The 14,533-nt window shown below is 43.5% G+C and overlaps 1 protein-coding gene across 20 annotated transcripts in view; it reads left to right on the plus strand.

Annotated features, from left to right (window-relative positions):
• Positions 1-2,340: 2,340 nt before the first annotated feature.
• The window catches only part of NCAM1 (neural cell adhesion molecule 1), a 312,747-nt gene continuing 300,554 nt past the window's right edge, over positions 2,341-14,533 (plus strand). For 4 of the 20 annotated variants that reach the window (XM_036862078.1, XM_036862088.1, XM_036862089.1 and 1 more), the window contains exon 1: positions 2,401-2,737. In XM_036862078.1, the coding sequence (XP_036717973.1) occupies positions 2,686-2,737 (52 nt within the window). In that variant the 5' untranslated portion in view covers positions 2,401-2,685. Of the gene's footprint in view, positions 2,738-14,533 lie in introns of all 20 variants that reach the window. The other 16 variants (XM_036862075.1, XM_036862076.1, XM_036862077.1 and 13 more) reach the window with 9 other exon arrangements.

The following is a 14,533-nucleotide window of genomic DNA, read 5'->3' on the forward strand; positions in this document are numbered from 1 at the left end:
GCTGATTTTATAGCCCATTCTCTGCTTTATTAGGGAAGTTCCAATCTCTAAAACAGTCCAGAGTGTCTCCTTCCTCTGCTTCAGTCCCCTGGCTATTCACTCGCTAGATGCTCATTAATGTGGGCCTGACAGCCTGGGACTCCCTCTGGGAAGAGAGGTCTGGGGAGGGACACAGTTTTGCCTCATTTCAAAGTGAGGTCCAGGAAAGGATTGACACCCAGAGCTCACAGATGTGGGCACTGACAAGTGGAGAGCTGACGAATTGGACACAAGTGATGGATCCTGTTAAAAGAACACAGGAGAGATACATGGAGTGTGGACTGGAATGCCTGGGGGCCAGAAGTCTAGAATGAATCATCACAACAGAGAGCAGCAGCCCCACAGGGAAGGGAGGGGCTGGGGGGGGGGTTCAGTCATGCTGAAGTAAGATAGGACTTCCACACCTGCCTACATTAAAAAACTAAAAATAGGGACATTTGGGGAGGAAAATAGTAAGGAATCTTTTAATTCTATGGATAGGCACTATAGGGAGGGAGGTTTGCAGAGAAGGTTGTGTCTCTCACTCTTGGTAAAATTAGAAATAGAAAAATTTTATCTTGGGTATCCCAACCTTCACTTTCTTCCCTTTCCCCTCAAGCCTGTTCTCTCCATCTTTCCCTGCTATCAAAACCTCTTCCTTAAGAAAGAGTCTAATATATTTATCCACTTACATTTACAAGGCCAATGTGGTAATTTTACATGCTAGCATGTCTGAAGCCAAATATGCTAAATACAGCAACCATTAAAAACACCACCAACAACTATATAATTCACTGTACCCAGCACAGGACTAAATACAGTGGTTGTTCAATAAATACTTATTAAAAGATGTTCAAAAAACATTACTGATATTATTAAGCTCTGGAAACAATCTAAATATCCAACAGTGGAGAAACCATTGAAGAGCCATCAATATGAAGAAATACTACATAGCTATAAAGGATTTCAAAGGACTTTTTAACAAACTGGAAAAATGCTTATAATGAGACGTTAGGCACTGCTATACTATGTCAATGACAAAAATCATATGCATATAGAGAAGACTTAGAAAATCTGTGGGTATCTCTGGAATCTGTGGGATTCTTTCTACTTCTCTGTATTTTAAAATTATTTATAGTTGGTATGAGGGAAATATTACAAAAATAAATGTTGTGAAAGATAGATTTGGGGGAGGAAGTACTTTTCAGGGGCCCCTGTATTTCAGCCTGTTGGTTTGGCCCACCTGGGTTTAGTATACAGGAGGGGAGGGGGAGGGGTGCCAGCCTCTCCAGTAACAGAGGCTGGCTGGTTAGCCAGCAGAGAATGGGTTTTTGAAGAGTGATACAGCAGTGAAGAGTCTGACCTTTAAAGACAAATGGAGTGCATGGTGATGTTGGTGCACTGGTGCTTTGAACATAGACAGGCAGCCTTCCTCTGGGAGGGTTTCACTGTGCTAGGCTAGTAGGCTAGTCCAGCATCTAGGACACCGTGAGCTCCTTTTTCTGCCTCACCTTTTGTTCTGTAAACACTCAAACCTTGCTCAGGTGCTGAAACATGTTTATTTTCACCTTGCTCCCCCACCCTCTTCTGTTTAAAATAACAGCTGGAAGATTCATTGAAACTCTTTGCGTTGGTACCTCAGTGATATTCTATATTAAAATCTTTAAAAATTGAGGTTGTATGCCCTTGTAAGAAAATATTATTTAATATTGTGCCTATACCGTAAAACCTACATAAAAAATCTTGGTTATCTTTATAAAGAGACCACAGATTCCAGCATTTATAAACAAGAAAACATTTTCCTGTAGTTATTTCTGAAAATCCCTTCTAAACATCTGCGTTTTCCTTCTAACTTAAGTTGCTCCCCACCTCCTTCCCCTGAGATCTGCTGCCTCTCTGTGGGAGAGCAAACTTCATAGCCAGTATAAAACAAACAAACAAACAAATTAACAAACAAAACCCCACAACAGCAATCCCCCTCCTCCAAATTTCTAATTTCCTGCACTTAAAACAACTAAATCCTAGGCTATCCTTATAATTCAAGGATCTTAGGATCTAAATGAAGGATTCGACAACTTTGAAACCCTACACAAACCCAAGATTTTACTTTTATTATTTACTAGTTATTAAAGTATCCAACCTTCCTGATTAAGGAAGGCTGGATGGCAGCAAGGACCGCGGAGGCATAGGCGAGAAGTGTGAAAAGAAGAAATCCCAGTTCTGCCTGGAAGACTGCCTGTGAAAGAGCCCGACTCCACCGGCAGTTTCCACGCCGGGTTTTGCAGGCGGCCGCAGCTGCCTCCCCTGTCTCTCTTACCTCCTTGATGTTCGGCACTATTTGTGGCCGGCGTGGTGGAAGGACACAGTGAGGTTCTCACCCCCGCCCCCAGCTCCCATCCCCAGTTCCATCAAAGCGAACCCGGGCCAGCGCAAGGATCTCCGAGTTGCGAATGTGCTGAGGCTGGGACTGTCACTCATTCTCCGATCAGCGCGTGAACGCAGCTCGGCGGCGGCTGGCAGGAAACAATTCTGCAAAAATAATCATACTCAGCCTGGCAATTGTCTGCCCCTAGGTCTGTTGCTCTGCCGCTGTCCACACTCGCTGCACGGGGGGGGGGGCAGAGAATTTACCGCGGCAAGAACATCCCTCCCGGCCAGCAGATTACAATGCTGCAAACTAAGGATCTCATCTGGACTTTGTTTTTCCTGGGAACTGCAGGTACATTTTCAAAATTAATATTCGCAATTTGATTTGCTAATTGAACCCTCCCCCCACTCCTCTCCCCGAGGAACGCTGTTATTTGGGGTGGTTTTACATGGAATGCTAAGGGTGGTCATTTTCGTTGAGCTGAGGAAGGAGCGCGTCGCCCTTGCTGCCCACCCGAACCCTCCCGGGCTGCCTGGACCGGGGCAGCCTCCCCGCGTAGCGAGTGCCGGGCGCCCCTCCAGCGCGCCCGCCCTTCCCACTTTGTGTGCCCGCTGCGCTGGGAGCGGAGCAGCCCGCTCCCGGGACGCTGCGGCCGCGCCGGTGATGGGCAGCGCTCCATCCCCGAAGGCGGGTGGCGGGCGGCGGAGCGGGGGAGGCCGCGGTCCGGTGGTGCAGCCGCACAGGCTCGGGTTCTGTGGGGAAGGGGCTTGTCAGCCCCGGTTCCGCGAAGAGTGAACAATAAGGCCGGGGCAGCCGCCCCCGATCATTATTTCCCCGGGTCTAATAAAGTGGGGCTCGCCGCCTTTGCGCCTTTCCCCCCGGCCCCGGCCGAATAACGGTTTGAAAAATGGGGCGAAATGGGCAGAATCTCAGGGCTGTGTGGCCGTTGTTGCACCCCCGTCGGTATGACGTTAGTTTTTCATTTGCCAAATATCTGGTTAGTTGCAAAGCCTGCTCTCGGCCCGGAGCAAGGAGGGATGGGAAGATCGAGCGCCGCGTTTTGACAGGAGGAAGTGCGGAGGGGCGGAGGGCGAGGAGGGCGTGATCGGGGTTGCCTGGTGTGTGCGCGCGCGCGTGTGTGCGCGTGTGTGCCTTCACACGCACCGCGAGCCCCATGTTGCGTGGTGCGAGAGAAGAATGGCAGGTAGCCGCCCGAAACACCTCGCCCCAGTCTCCTTTCTTTGGGCGAGGTTCCTGACCCTGGCAAAGTGTGAACAATAGGAGCTGGGAGGCAGACAGTAGTGATGCTGCCGCGGGTTGCGGGGGCTGCGCCGCCGCCCATAAAACCTTGGCGGCAGGGAGGGAGGTTTATTTCATTTGGGGTATTTCCATCCCGGCCTCCCTGGAAGATTCTTCCGTGCGTGCCCACCCTTCCCTCCAGCTGCTCACCCCACCCCATCCCACCCCGCCCCACCCCACCGCAGGATTTGCGTTTTGGAGCTGACGGACGGGGAGGGGGAAGAAAAGGAGCAGGAACCGCAGAGAGCTGGGTGGGGTGGGCAGACATTCTCGGTGGGGGGCGTGTGCTGGGAAGCGCCCGAGGAAAGCCGGGCGGAGGGGTCTGTGTGTTGTGGCCGCCGCTGCCAGCTGCCGCTGGAGCTGCCCTAGACGGCCGAGCCTGGGTCGGGGAGCGCGCGGGGCGGGCCGGGGAGCACCCAACGCGCCCCCTCCCCGGGCGGCACGAGAGACGCGCTCCGCCGCCGCCTCAGGCCAACTCGGGTCCCTCCCATGGCGACCAATCAGAGAGAGGCTGGCTGGGCGGGAAGCCGCGAGAGGCTTTTATTTCGGCGCGGGTGGCGGCCGCGAGCTGCCAGGACCGTCTCCCGGTGCTCCAGCGTAACGGTCTCTCTCGCCCCCCGCCGGGAGGAACCCCGCCCTGCGGCGGGGTCCCCAGCCTGCCCAGTTTCCGAGGAGATAAAATGGAGTCGAGGTGGTTACCGGGAGGTCTCCTGGTCTGGCCCGCCCGTGTTTCCCCACTCGTGCCTCCTTCACGCCGACTTGGAGCATCCCTCTCGCCCCTCTGGCACACACACACCCGCGGAACCGTCCAGACCGGAGCGTGCTGCCTGGGAGGGCGCAGAGGCTGGGCGCACCGACACGCGTGCGCTGACCGGCGGGCAGGGGGCGAAGCTGGGGGCGGGGCCTTGGAGGGGTGGTGAGGCCCCTAGTGAGGGGGAGGGGGAGGGGGTCGGCCAACCCCAGCGGGCTTCTCGTTCTGTACCGGCAGTCCCCGGGTCAGCTTCGCCCCCACCCACCCCGCCCGGGCATGCCCTTTCCCATCGTGTCCGTGGGACTCCCGGGCGCGAGTTCCCCGCCCTGCACGCGGGGGGGCGTGTCTGGGACGTCCTCTCCTCTAGATGGGGGCGTAACGGTAGAGACCTGATCTTTGGTAGGCCTTTAGGGGGGATCGCCCAGACGCCCTTTCCAGCGTCGTGATGGGTGTAACTCTTGGTGTTGGGATCCCCAGGGAATCCCAGATTGGATGTTCAAGGCTGCCCAGGCAAGGGTGGCATTCTGACCGGTGTTTTCTGGAAGGAAAGCGTCCTCGTTCGTGGCCCTAGTAACGTGAGGATGGGAAGAAGGCAGAAGAGGAAACACATACAAGGTTGCTTAACAAAAGAAAGAAGTTGAGCGGTTTTCCAAAGAGAATTTTCCATTAAAGTATTGTTTTTACCATAGTTTAAAAAAAAATGTAGAGTTCAAGTCAAAGGGTCAGGACGAAAATAAAAACAAAAACACACACACATACGTTTTCTTGTTGTTGTTGTTTTTTGGCCTGCAGTGTTCTGTCGTCTCCAGGGACAATGGTTGTTCAGTCTCTGCTCCACTGGGCGCACATGAAAATTTAGATGTAAGGTGTGCTCACCTTAATATACCAAAGGAATCAGGTCTGCTGCCCCTCTGTCATTTTGGTGTCTTCTGCTCCTTAGGAATAAAGTGAAACGTTGTGGAATTACACAGCAAATTTGAGTTTATTCTAGCTGCAGTTTTAGATGTTTTGTGGAAAAATTGTTTGATGGAATTATCTGGAATGGTTGTTAAGTCATATGTTTATTTGATAATTTTATAATCCTCTGCCAGTTTAACTTGGAAGAGTCAAGTGATCAGGACTGGTTTTCTAACAAGTAGCACCAGATTAAGAACAAAGAACACCTTTGCTACCCAAAAGCTAGCTTGCACTGTATTTACAGTATATATAATATCATTTACTAAACGAATTAAGGTATGTTTCAGCAGAGTTTGCTATGAATACCGTTATGGTGAGCTATATTTTTTCATTGGTTTTTATTTTAATATCAGTAATGTATCTTTCTGAACAAAATTTAATGGAATGTAGTAAAGCCATATTTAAGAATGTGGGAAACCTTTTACAACTCTGTCCAAAAACCGAAAAGTTAATTATTTTTCAACAACTATTAGCATATTTTAAAATATTAAAAAAATAACCTAAACTTTATTTAAAATTCAACAGAATTAAACGAAAAGAGAATAAAATCCAGACATTGTGGATGTTTGGCCTGTCATTTGTTTAATAGTTTTTGAGTTGCTATTCCCACTACAAAGATTCTAAAGATCTACCAACTGGGGCTAAGTTTTCATTAGTCTAAAACTTAACAATGTTTTTTAGAGTCAGTTTTCAAGAAGCTCCCCCTGTCTTCCCCTAACACATTGAACTTGATGATTTCTTTCCAGATACCTTTACCCAGGATCTGTTTTTTAAAAAATAATATTAAAATAGCAGAAAATAGCAGGACACATGCATGTTTAATAAAGGAGGTTCATCTAAGACTCTATGCTAATTGATTAAACTGAGGGTTTGTTGATTTAAGTGGCTATTGTTTCTCGAGCGTGATAGTTCAAGAATTAAGGCACTAATTGTTTGCCAAAAAAAAATTATGGTGTGGGTGTGCTGTTTACAAGGACTGTAGGTGCTTAGTCAAGGCAGCAGTAAGAGAGAAAAATTAGTCACTGGAACCCCAAATTCTGAGTTTTGCATAGTGCTTTTTCTTTGGAATACATTTATCATTAATTGATTTCCTCAAATAGGTAATATGTCATTTAATGTAAGTAATCTATATCTATGTTTTTTCTTCATAGGGAACGACATCTTAATTGCCTTTCAAAATAGCACCATTTTGTCATTCAAATACTAATCTTTAGACATGACAGATGTTTTTGTTTGCTGCAGAACTCAGTTTTGTAAATTACAGACAGCATCTTGTAAACTTTACACTGCTTGAAATACAGACTTTGGAATTTCTGATCCAAGCACTGAATTTTTTAAGGTGACAAATCCTCTATTTAATATTAGTTTGATGAATCCCCCACATTTATGGTCTTCAGAGTTACAGAACTGGGGCTGCTTTCCAGACTGAAAGGGGCTTCAGTGCTGCTGGCAGACCTCCAAAGATATTTTACAGACAGTTCTTCCTGTCTTGGTGGAAAATAAGTGATCGACTACCTGTTGCTAAAGAACGGTTTGAACTTTCCCTGCTGATCTTGGGTTTGTGGTGCTGGAGAGCAGAACCAATCGGCAGGGAGGGGAGAGAAGGGACTGGCACCTGCCCCCATCAGTCTTCTGGGAACCGTCACCCTGGGAGGAGACAAAGGCGTTTTAAAAAGGCTCTCCTGCACTATTTAAGTATTGAGCTTTTGAGCACACACATGTCTTATGCTGTCAATATAAATATTTTAATGTAAATTCCATAACTGATAATTCTTCGGTTTAGTCACCTAACGGATATATAGGCTAAGAAACTTTTGGAATATTAAAAGAAGTGACAGGAAATTATACATAGCATTTTTCCAGTCTTAAAAATGAGTTACAAATTAAACAAAATTGAAAACATGACTCAACAGGCCATGTAATGATAATAGCTCTTTGAGCTTTGAATCAAGAAGACTAAAGGTTAAGATTCCTTTAGTTAAAAAGGAAGAAATAATACGATTCAGAGGAGAATTTTATACATCTCTTAAAATGGTGAGTCTCTGAGCAATATTGTCAGAGACGGCCTCTTAGGAAGAGTGAATGCCCAAGGACCTCTCCGAGTCCTAATGAATAGGTCTCTGTGAGATCCCAAGTTTTTCATATGAAAAAAAATGTAGTGAAACTATTATTTGTAATCCAGGTAGATGTACTTACTACTATAGAGCAGTACAATGCAGAAGTCAATCTGAAGGTCAGAGGCATGTCAACTCTAGCCCTTTTTGTTATTACCTCTTGGTGCCAAACCTTAAAACCATTTGCTGATGTAGAGGGACATAAATTATTTGGCGTTTCCAGTGGTGCCATTACACTCTTTTATTTCACGGTGTGGAAATGCTGTCTCTTGGCTGAAGATCCTCATTAGGAGCCTTGCCTTTTGATGTTGGCCTGGGTGCCAAATGGCGGCTTTTCGGGCACTTTCATTACATTACAATGTTAGGCCATGTCTACATGCAGCCACTGAGTTCACTGTTTTCAGTTAGGTAGACACACTTTTCCCTTCCTGCAGGATTAATTTAGCTTCCAGGCAATCACTCAAAGAGGACTATATTAGAAGGACAAGACATTTGGTCTATCTTGTGTATGTATGTTTTTGATTTAAAAAAAGATTTTAATAAACCTGTTAGGCATTCGTTTTCTCTCAGATATATGTAAATATGCTTGCCTTTCAATTCAAAGATTGCCTCACTGGTATGACTTGAAAGGCCTCTGCATAACTTGTATTCCACTGGATACTCTCCCTGAGTAGCTTTGATTTGAAGCTGCAAACCCTGGCAACATCTGGCCCTGTTTTCCATCCTGTATCTTTCTTAAGAGGTCTGATTACCTCACCATTTAGGAATATTCATAGTGGTATCACACTGTTAGAGATTGGGTTACAATAGGTATTCTCTTAAATAGTTCATCAAATATGTTGAGTGCCAGCTTTTTATCATCAGCTCTGTGGGGAATTACAAAGCACCATGATGACCTAATTTCTGCTGTCAAGGAACCCTGTGAGTAAAAGAGCCTGGAGATTAAGTGTGGCCAGCGGCCTAGGGCCCTAGGATGAAATCCCAGGCACACGGATCCTTTATTAGCTCTCTGATCCTGGGCAAGTCAGTTCCCTTCTCTAAGTCTGTTTCCTCTTCTGTGAAATGGGAAAATTAGTAACACCTACTTGGTAGAGATCTTGTGAATATTTTCAAATGCACATGAGCTGTGCTTATTAAGGAGAAAGAGGGGTGTATATGGGTCTAGAAAAAATAATTATTCAGACATAATGGTCTTGTTTTAGACAGACTTTAAAAAAGGATGTAATAGGAACTCTACTTCAAAGATGAGAACTAGATTTTTTTAAAATCTGTTTTTTAAATATGCCTGCGTGTCTTGTTGGTTTATGAATACTTCAGAGAGAAAGTGGTCTCATTATGAGGTTGAAAGCCTTTAGCACAGGCATGCATCTGGGTCTCATGGGGGCCAAAAGGTCTACAATTTTGAATGCCCTCTTTAAGGAAAATTCAGTACTCTCTTGCTTTCGACCGTTAGAACAGGTCATCAGGTCCCCATCCCCTCCAGAGCCTTGGAAGGAACCCGTGTAACAGAGGAGCCCATGCAAACATCTGACCTGCCGTAGCAACTGTGTTGGTCTCCTTGGGCCCACTCGCTTGAGAATGCAAGCTAATTGTTACAATGTGTTAAACATGTACCTTGTAAATGTTGTGCAGTGCTTTGAAGATTGGAACCATGTATCAAAATCAAAGTTATTTTTGAAAAGAAAAAGCTATTTGACCTTTATTTTATAGAATATCTTAGGTGAGATCTGAGGTGATTTAATATGTCTCACTCACTGCTGATATTTTTTGTAAATTACAAACTGGAATAAAATAAGGTAATTGATATTATTATTCAAATGAGTCAAACATAAGTGCCCTATTGGCGGCGCAGGAAGAGGTTTGCCAACTAAAGGCATATGATACTGGAGAAGAGACTGAAGGTTTTTTTTAGCTATGAAAGAGCGAATAAACTGAATATATAATCCCAATAAGTGAGTGTGTCTTAATCATCACTATACAATTCACAGAGTGTTTGATATGCATTATATCTTTTAATTTTCATATCTTTTATTCGGTAAATATTTATCAAGCACTTATTGGGTGTTGGGTGCTAGGAATACAGTGGTAGACTAAACATAACATCATTCTTGTTACCTAAACATACATAGTCCCTATATAGAGCTTCTAGTCTAATAGTGTGGAGGAATATAGACATTAGCAAAGTAATTCATACACATCTTTATAATTATATATTCTGATTAAAAACTAAGGAAAGGAGAAGGGTGCTATGAGAGATTATCAGGGGGAAATCTTTCTTTGCGTAGTTGGGCGAGTGAGCAGGTAACATTTAAAGAACTCTCTGTGAAGTAGGAAGGACAGACGCTCTTCTCGTTTTAAGGCATGGTTGATTGACTATTTAACAAACATTGGTTGAATCACAACAAATATTCCTGACTTCCTTAATTCAGTGAACCTTCCTGAAACCTTGTGATTGTCAAATAGTTTCAGGAATTGTGCTCAGTTTTGGGTTATGAAGTCAAGTAAGATTTGCCTCTGCTTCTAGAGCTTACCATCTAGTGTTGGGGAGAGACATACTCTACTTACAAATAGAGACATGAATTAAATGCCATTGGAGCACAAGGAAGGAAGCAGTTAACTCTGCTTGGGGCTCCCTTGAGCTGGGCATGGGGCACCAGTTTGCCTTCACTGGATGGAACAGGAAGAAGATGTGATTCAGCAGAACCAACACACGGAGATATGAATGTATACAGTCACGTTTGGGGAACAGTGTTGGGTACCTTGGGGGAGAAGTGGCCAGAGATGAGGAGAAAAACCAATTCTCTAAGGCCAGATCATGTTAGGTCTTGAAATAGAAACTGAGTCTAAGAAGGGGTAAGTGATTTACACAGGTGAAGCTGGGACTATAACTTATATTCGTTGGCTGAATTTCATCCTTTTTTAAAGTTAGGATAATTTGAATACATATAGCCTTGGAATACATGCCAAGCAAATGTGAATTTGCTTGGCTTCTGGGCTGACCGATCCGATGGAAGTGAGGGGGCAGTGGTAGGTGGAGGGCAGTATCAAGAGCTTTGGAGTCTGACAGGTCTAGGTTGAGGTCACTGTCACTGACATTCTGCAAGGTGCTGCCCTTCTGAGCCTGCTTCCCCTGTGTAAAATGGAGAAAATGACATCTCCCTTACGGATTTTGGTGAGCTTAAATAAAATCACATATGTAAAACAGGTAATATGCTGTAGGTACTCAATATATTCTTTTAAAAGGTTCATCCTGCATGGAGGTTTTATTTGAAATCTTTATTAAACAGGTGTGCTGTGAATGTGATGTGCAGAGTTCTGTGCTGGAGGCTGAGGGGAAAAAGAAAATACATTTAAGCAAGTTATACCAGGCCTGCAGAGGCTTTCAGATGGCTGGGGAGAAACCACTTACTTTGTTCAAACACTTAGGAAATCCTGAAAGGTACTATGTGAATAAGTGCCTAGAAGGAAGGAGACAGGTAATAATTGTGAGAATTGTTCAGAAAGGCAAAAATTGTCTTGGTTGGTTTAAATGTCTGGAAAAAGATGTGGCAGAGCTAGTACTTGATCTGAAGCTCCAGGGACATAAGGATAAATAAGAGGAGGAAGGACCTAGCTCTCTGTAGGAGGAGATGCATCTAGCTAGAGGATTATTGGTATTGAAGAGCAGTGAAAGCAGACTGGATATTGGGACAAATCGTATTAAAATTTTAAATGCTGCACAAAGGAGAGGGTGCTGCTGGAGATGTAAGAGAAATCATTTAAAAAAATATTTAAGAGTATAGTCAACTACAGCAATTGAACGTCTGCTGTGCTAGGCTCTGTATTTGTTGCCAGCTATGAATTAGCAGAGAATTAAGTAGGAGCAAATCAATAGAGATCGTTGCAGTCCTTAAGGGGAGTTTTGGTTTTATGTGGCAGCCACTATAGTGGCTGGACAAAATCGTGAGTTGGTAAAAGGATTTTTGCTGCATTACGAAAAATCAGGTAGGTGATGGAGAACCCAGAGGCTAGGAGATAGGAGAGCCAGTTAAAGCTGCTTTGAAGGCCAGTGAAGTCTAATGAAAGTCTTTTGCTTTATGGGGTAGGAAGATGTGTATGTCGGGAAAGGAACTGTTGGGCTTAGATTAAAAAGATTTGGGTTCAAGATTTGGCTCTGCCACCAACTACTTAGTGAATCTGTGTGAGTCACTTAATACCTTCGAACTGTAATTTCCTCATTTGAGTAGGAGAAGCAAATAAAATAATGTATGTGAAATGCACTGCAAACCAAAACACTTCACAACTCTACCTTTTATTAATAGATACGTAGCTGAAAAGTCTTATAAAAATTAAATTTTATGTATCAGAGGGGCTTGTTAAAGAAATCCAACTGCGATATATTTTATAGAACAGATAATCTTGGAAAGGTACGCTTGTAATGGCTTTGGATTAGGATAAAAAGGACACACAGCTGACATGTTGGAGATGACAAATCAACCAGAGAGGTAGATGATATTTCCAAAATGGTAGCTGACTGAGAGAGAAAAATAATTTTAAGCAACAAACCCAAGGTAATGAAATAATCATGGTACTGTCAGTATGACAGGGAATTGAGAAGAGGGGTTACCTTGGATGAAAGATGGATAACCTCAATTTTATACACATTAGGTTTTAGAAAAAATTTGGGCATCCTAGTGTCTTAACTTGTATGCAGGTCAGTATTTTTCAGCCGTGGGTGGTGAAATCTATTCAGTTGGCTTCCACTAGCATTAAAAAGAAGGAAGGAATAAAAGGAAGAAAGAAGGAATGGAGTAGAATAGAAAAGAGAGTATGTCTTATGTAGTGTACCTACCCAGGTATTGTTTTGTTAAACTTTTGTTGACCCGGTTGTGATGGAAAACATATATCATGTTATGACTCAGATCAAAAAAGTTAGAAAGCTAATCCTCATAGATGGAGGAATATAGGACTAGAGAGAAGGTAAAACTATCTGTAGTGCAGAGAAGGGACAGGATAGAGATTTAATGGGTTTTGGGGGAGAGCGAGAAGTAGTGACAGTGAAAATACTTACTGAGCATGTCCGAAATCTGTTAGCTGCAGATGTAAAACAAAACCCAAAAACTCTCATGTACAATTCCTTGATAGTAAGAGAGCTTACTGTCTAGTGGAGAAAGAAAAGACAACTGGGAATACCAGGTGGCATTTAAAGTCAGAAACGTGGCTAAGATTGTCGAGGCAGGATAAAGATTACCTGTGCACCAGGGGAGATTGGAACTCTTCTCAGTTTAAGTGAGCTCTGAAGGAGGTTGTAAAGGAAGGATTTAGCGTGGATGAGGTATGTTACTTGTTGTGTGTTTGGAAGGAAGCTTGGAGGAAGCCCAGCTAAGGAGACCAAGAAGACTGAGAGTCGTAGTAGTCTATATTTTTATCCTCTTTTGGTGGAGAGAAAACACCATGAATTAGAACGCGTACATTGTGGAGTCTTTATCACACCCGAAGTATTTATGTTGTTGTGTTTATGTAGCATCTAGAATGGTATCTTGTCCATAATTTAGAAAGTGATATTGAACAAAAAAAGGTAGCCAGAGCCTCATGGTATGAATGCCTAGGTTAGAGAAGGATGATAATGTTAAGTGGAAGAGTTGGAAACAAATGGTATTTATAAGCATAATCCCAATTTTGTTTTAAAAAATCTCTTTCACTTCTTAAGACTGGAAGAAGATTAATTTTTATACCATCTGAGCTTTCTCTGATGAGCTTTATGTTCAGATTGCAAAACAAATAGTGCAATAAAAAAGAGGTAGGTAAGAGTATAAGGAGGATGAGACTCAAGTAGCATCTTTGGATTTGGAGGAGAGTGGTGATCTTAGAGTAATTTCAGTCGGATGGTGAAATTCAAGTTCTTAGAATCAAAGACTGAGTAAGAGCTGATATCCCGGACACTTGACCAAAAAGAAGGGGAGAAGAGGTGTTTGTTGGGAAGGCTTTAAGCTGAGGGCCATCTGGGCATATATACCTGCACACTGAGGGAGAGAGCCAGAAGAGGTTGGCGAGGCAATGCACCTACCTTTTTAAAAATTTCAAAACATTTTTATTATTGCCAAAGAAATCCCATGCCCATTAGTCATTACTTTTCATGCAAAATCTTTTGAAGTCCGTTCTGCCTGTCACATATTGGATGCATTGCTTTTATCAGATCAGCAAAGGAGTGGAAATGGTTGAGATTGACCACTTTTCTAATGTTCTTTTATTCATATTTCATCTGCAAGTGTCCATTCTGTCCACATGAGATACTGCCAATCACCAGTTAAGCTGCAGTTGCTATATGATATTTAGATTTAGGGCACAAATGGAAACCTTAAAGATCTGCTATCCTGGGCATGAGAAGATCTAAATTCAATACAAACACTTTGATTTAAGTTATAGTTATAAATTATCTTCCTTTTTTTAAATTGGGGTATAGTTGCTTTACAATGTTGTGTTAGTTTCTCCTGTACAACGAAGTGAATCAGCTATATGTATACATATATCCCCTCCCTCTTGGACCTTCCTCCCCACCCACCCCCAATACTTCCTTTCTTAATTTAGTATCTCTTTTTGGTGTTTTAGCGGCAGTGCATACTGTAGGGGGCGCTCTGTAGGTCTTTTATATCAGACTTGATTTTGAAAGGTGGCTCTCCTGCTGTCCATGACCTTGATCCAGTAATTTAATCTCTCCAACACTCAGTTTATTTATGTGTGAGACAGGGATTATAATACCCACCTAAAAGTGCTGTTGTGAGGACAAAATGAGGTAATTTATACAACTGTCTGGCACATAGTAAACTCAGTCATTTTTTTCCCATTTCCCTTCTTTCTGCTAAAGTTCACAGTGAAGGGGTGTACAGTTAGTGTTGGATTTAGATATTGATTATAATTAGAATCACATTTTTTCCATTTATTTTTTATCCTCTGAGAGTTAAGCATTGAACTCACCATGAGTTGCAACTGAGTTTGAAATGCTGTGGCTGATTGCTTAGCTGCTTTACCTTCCATGAAAGCAAAGTC

The sequence above is a fragment of the Balaenoptera musculus genome, chromosome 8 (genome assembly GCF_009873245.2).
Source record: "Balaenoptera musculus isolate JJ_BM4_2016_0621 chromosome 8, mBalMus1.pri.v3, whole genome shotgun sequence".
NCBI lineage: Eukaryota > Metazoa > Chordata > Mammalia > Artiodactyla > Balaenopteridae > Balaenoptera > Balaenoptera musculus.